A 5,383-nucleotide genomic window follows, 5' to 3' on the forward strand; every position below is an offset into this window, starting at 1 on the left:
ATGATAACACGAAAATGTATCGTACATTTGCCTTGATTTACATTCAAAAATCGTACCGTTTTCATTTATATTTCGATTATTCCGCAAGTGTTCGAGTTATTTTTGCAGGTATTTCAATTCCCATGCTTAAATGAGCAAAGTATAGAAAAGGAAGGAAAAGAAGAAGAAAGAGAAGAGAAACAGCAGAAAAAGCAGAATTTAAGAATTTTGTGCATGTTGTCGCAACCTGAAAAATACAGTGTGCGAAAAAACAACCGACGAAAGAAAATGACAGAAGAGTCGCCACCATGCGTTATTTATCCAAAAGGAGGGAAAGGAAACGCTCGAAGTAAACCTGAAAAGAGGAAAGGAAAAGACAAGGTCTCGCAACCAAATCTTGGGTTCGGGAGTCGGTTATACGAAGGGAAGGTATTAGCACCCCTACGCATCCGTAGTACTCTACGGGATCCACTTTTGTAGTTCTTGTCTAAAGGGTGTGAGTTTATCTTGTGTTGTTTACTAAAAAAGGGGTTAAATGAAAATGACTCGCGCGGATGTCGCATCCACTGCATACGTATCTCATCTGAATATGAGAATCAGAGTCTTCGTAGCTCGGCTGACCTATGGGTTGGGGGGATGTGTGCTCGCTAAGACATCGCGTCTTATGCCTACGTATCTCATCTGGAATGAGAATCAGAGCAAGCCGTAGTTCGGCTAACTACGGGGTTATGGATTGGGTTTTGGACGAACGACGTCACTACGCAATCTACCGGATGCTCGACCTTTGGAGACTTACTCACCTGTAGTAGAAGGAGTAAACGTGTGTTTAGGAGAAGAAAAATCAATGAAGGGTTAGGGTTTGGGATGCTCATGCAAAAAGGCAGTCCTCGACGAAGGAACCTGCATAAAGTAAACACAAAAACATTGCCTCCTATCGAGGTCTTCCAGCTAGGAAAGCAGTAAAATGCGGGAAAAATGTAAAAGTACCACACGGATGAAGATCCGAGGTAACAGCAATTAAAGGAACGATAAACCCTGAGATCCTTCCAAGCTAACATCATCAAAGAAAGTGGGTCAGTACAGGTAATCGGAATGAACCTCCAGGGGGTATCCCACAAATAAGGTGGGAAACCACGCAAGTTATCCTTGCAAAAGTCATGTGAGCCCTTACAAAAACTCAACAAACAGGTTAGAGACAAAAAAAATAGGGTAATCAAGGGTTGCCCCCAAATCAAAATGTAACCACATGAATCATGCCATTAAAATTCACAAAAAAGACATGCATCAAAAGGGTATCAAATTCACCCATAATACCTCAAACATTCAGAGTATTCAACTTCAAAGCACAAACGTAATGGGAATAAGGGCAAACCTGATTGGAGAGCTTGATTGAAATTGAGTTGCACCCGTGAGGTTTACAAAATAATCTTTAGGGTTTATGTGAGGCAGAGGTGATTCTGTGCAATTGAGTTCCCTTCAGGGTTTGGAGGTTGCTCTGAACTCTGTTAGCTCTTCTCTCACTATCTTTTTCCTCCAGCCAGGGTAATAGGAATAGAATGAATTTTCTTTCACTGAAACTCTGAATTTATAACCTGATTTTTGTGGACCTGTGGGCTCAGATGAGAGAGGCCCAAGTCCAAAATTTTTCTTTTATTTATTTATTTAATTTATTTATTTAATTTATTTATTTATTTATTTATTTATTTATTTTATTCGTTTATTTATTTATTTATTTTTAAAAAAAAAACCAATTGCCATGATGAAATGCAAATGCTAAATGACCTAAAAATGAATGCATGCATGAGGTGTAAAGCGTATGCTTCTAGGAAAAATGAAGGGTAAATTTTGGGGTATTACACATGTGACGCTCGTCACACGCCCCGTCACGATCGTCACGCCCTGGTTGTGACGAACGCCAAGGCCCACCACAACCGTCACAAAGGCAAAATCAGTGTAATGAATTTTCAAACAGAAATGATCCACGTCGCCCCAGTTCCGCTCCTCAACCCACTTTCCCGTGAATCTCTCACTCAACCAAGTCACCCTTTTTTTTCTCAAGCACGAAGACCAAAGGGGTACTATAAAAGGATAGAAGTTGGAAACCTACGAGGACGCTGGTTTTTCTTCTCTAAAGCCAACTCTCAAGCTATTCCTCTGCATTTATTTTTCCAACTGCAATTTTGTTTTCCGTTATTTTTCTTCAGCAAACATTGTTTTCTTTTACTGCAATTTGTTTACCATTCCGTTCAGAGCTTTGATTTGTCCCTTCCCTTTCCGTTTTTTTCGCTTATCCAAAAGTAGTAGTTTCCTACATTGGGGAACTACTGCAAATTATTTAATTTAGTTTAAGCAATTGTTTCGAAGAAGCAGAATCCTACCGACCTGTGGAGGACTGCTCAAGTACTTCAAGATTCGGCATATTCGATTAATCAAAGTTCTAGGTTTTTATTCAATTATTATTATCATTGCTTTATTGCCAATTTTTTTCTGTTCGTATGTGTTTGTATTATTTAACATGTCCGGCTAAACTACCGGTATCGGTATGTAAACAATTTAATTAGACGGGATTTAATAATAATCGGTGTAAACTTCTTTTCTCAAATAATCTTTCTGGCTGTGGTTTTTAATTTGAATTTAATTAACTTTGTCATGAGAGTGAGAAGCTATTTAATACGGTTTTGCCACGAGAGTGGGAAATTAACTAAGGTTAGAACCGACAATTGCGAGAGCGTGAGGGTCGAATTGGATAGTAAAAACTAGACATTGATTTTAAAAACAACGAGAGCACTTTAAAAGCAATTAGAACTTATCTATTTTCAAAAAGTATTTTTAACTTCAAATGGGACAGCGAGAGCGTACATTCTGACTTAAAAGTATAGTCCGAGTCAACAATCACGAGAGTGTGAGATAAAGCCTTTTAAATGAGTATTTTCTACTGAAAGGTATTTGGTAATTTAAATATACACCGGTGACTTATTGAATCCCTGACAATTAATGCGTTGCATACTGATATCCCTTTATTTATATTATCCTAAAAACTTAATTTTCTTTAGATTTAATTTTGGCTCAACCAAACCTCTAAAAATCGTCGCATTAGCTAAACATAGTAACATCGATAGCATTAGTTTGACCATCGGTCCCTGTGCGTTCGATATCTTTTAAAACTAAACGACTAGACTGTGCACTTGCAGCCAAGTATCCGATAGACTATATTTTATATACAGTCACGAGACGTATCAGTCTAGAAGAGTGGTTGATCATCCATACCTTTTACAACGGTCTCTTGTACAACACAAGATTGACATTAGACGCCGCCGCAGGTGGCGCACTGATGGATAAACCCTACAATAAGGCCTACCAACTTATCAAAAGTATGGCCCAGAATCACTACCAGTGGGGAAGCGAAAGAACCTCCGTAGAGAAACCTCCAATGAAAGGCGGTATGTACGAAATAAGTAGTCTTGACCATGTCAATGATATGATAGATGCTCTTACTCAAAAGATAGACAACCTGACCATAACACCCGCAGCCACCGTGGTTGCCGTAGCACCAAACTGCGAGATATGCGGAGTTCCTGGGCATGCTGCCCCTGAATGTCAACTTTTGACAGGAGTCTCCACAGACCAAGTGAACTATGCTCAAGGAAACCCTTACTCAAACACCTATAACCCAGGTTGGAAGAACCATCCAAACTTTTCGTACAAAAACAATAACACATTGTATGCACCTAACCAAGCACCTGTTGTACCACCAGGATATCATAAAGCTACCACAAATGCTCCAAATGCTCCTAGGAAGTCAAACCTTGAAATAATGATGGAAAACTTCATAGCTACCCAAGCCCAAACAAATAAGGATTTCCTAAATCAAAACATACACACTAGTGAGAAAATCAAGCAGTTATCAAACAAAGTAGACGCTTTAGCCACCCATAACAAAATGTTAGAAACACAAATTTTGCAAGTGGCTCAACAACAAGCACCTATTGCTGCCCCTGCGGGTACATTTCCTGGACAGCCACAACCAAACCCGAAAGGTCATGCGAATGCTATTATACTACGAAGTGGGACAGAACTAGACGGACCGACCGACCCTAGAATTCAAAACCCAGCCATGCACCAAGACTCTGGTAAGATAACTGAGAAGGAAGACGAACTAAAGGAAGATAAAAGCGAAGAGGCCATAGAGAAAGAAGAACCATATGTACCTCCGCCACCGTATAAACCTCCTATCCCATATCCTCAAAGACTTGTTAAATCTAAAAGTGTAGGGCAATTTAAGAAATTTGTAGAGCTTCTAAAACAATTGAATATCACAATACCCTTTACCAAAGCCATCACTCAAATGCCCTCATACACTAAGTTTCTTAAGGAGATCCTATCTAACAAGAAGAAGATCGAGGATAACGAAACCATTACACTTACTACTGAGTGTAGCGCCATAATACAAAACAATATGCCTCCTAAGCTGAAAGACCCAGGGAGTTTCTCCATACCCTGTGTAATCGGAAAGTTTGTCATAGACAAAGCACTATGCAACTTAGGAGCTAGTATTAGCTTAATGCCATTGTCCATATGCGAAAGGCTTAAAATGGGAGAATTAAGACTAACTAGGATGTCCGTACAAATTGTGGATCGTTCTGTTAAATTTCCCGTAGGTATGTTAGAGAATGTTCTGGTACGCATAGGTCAGTTCTATATTCCTACTGATTTCATAATCATGGACATAAAAAAGGATTCCAATATCCCTATAGTATTAGGAAGACCATTCTTAGCCACTACCGGAGCTATTATAGATGTTAAGAAAGGAAAGCTAACCTTTGAAGTTGGTGAGGAAAAAGTCGAATTTATTTTGACGCAATTCTTAAAGGCATCAGCTATAGACGATACATGTTGTCTGCTAGATGTCATCGATGAATGTGTAAGAGAAATGGAGAATGAACAAACTTCATACTCCAAAATACTGAAAATAGCAAGGCCACCTACTTTTGAAGATGAAAATTGGAGTAAGGAGTACCAAGATGACAACCTAAGCTAATGTCTATCACTAACGCCCGATCATATGCCTTGACCAAAGAAACCAGCCTTAGAACTTAAAACGCTGCCCAAAAATCTAAGGTACGAATTCCTAGACACTAAACTCGAGCGACCTGTAATAGTTAATGCAGACTTAGGGCAGATAGAAACCGAAAAAACTCCTACACGTTTTAAGGAAATATCCAACCACTTTAGGCTACAATATCTCAGATCTAAAAGGAATAAGCCCTTCCATATGCATGCCTCACATTATGCTAGAGCAAGACAGTAAGACCTCTAGAGAACATCAGAAGGATAAATCCCATTCTGAGTGATGTAGTAAAGAAAGAAGTACAAAAGCTATTAGAAGCATGGATTATCTACCCAA

At 39.1% G+C, this 5,383-nt stretch overlaps 1 protein-coding gene across 1 annotated transcript; it reads left to right on the forward strand.

Annotated features, from left to right (window-relative positions):
* The first annotated feature begins 3,919 nt into the window (after positions 1-3,919).
* On the forward strand, positions 3,920-5,017 carry LOC127093821 (uncharacterized). Its single transcript, XM_051032724.1, has one exon. The coding sequence runs from the start codon at positions 3,920-3,922 to the stop codon at positions 5,015-5,017; it is 1,098 nt and encodes a 365-aa protein (XP_050888681.1).
* Positions 5,018-5,383: the final 366 nt, after the last annotated feature.

This window comes from Lathyrus oleraceus, chromosome 6 (genome assembly GCF_024323335.1).
Source record: "Lathyrus oleraceus cultivar Zhongwan6 chromosome 6, CAAS_Psat_ZW6_1.0, whole genome shotgun sequence".
In the NCBI taxonomy this organism is placed as follows: Eukaryota; Viridiplantae; Streptophyta; class Magnoliopsida; order Fabales; family Fabaceae; genus Lathyrus; species Lathyrus oleraceus.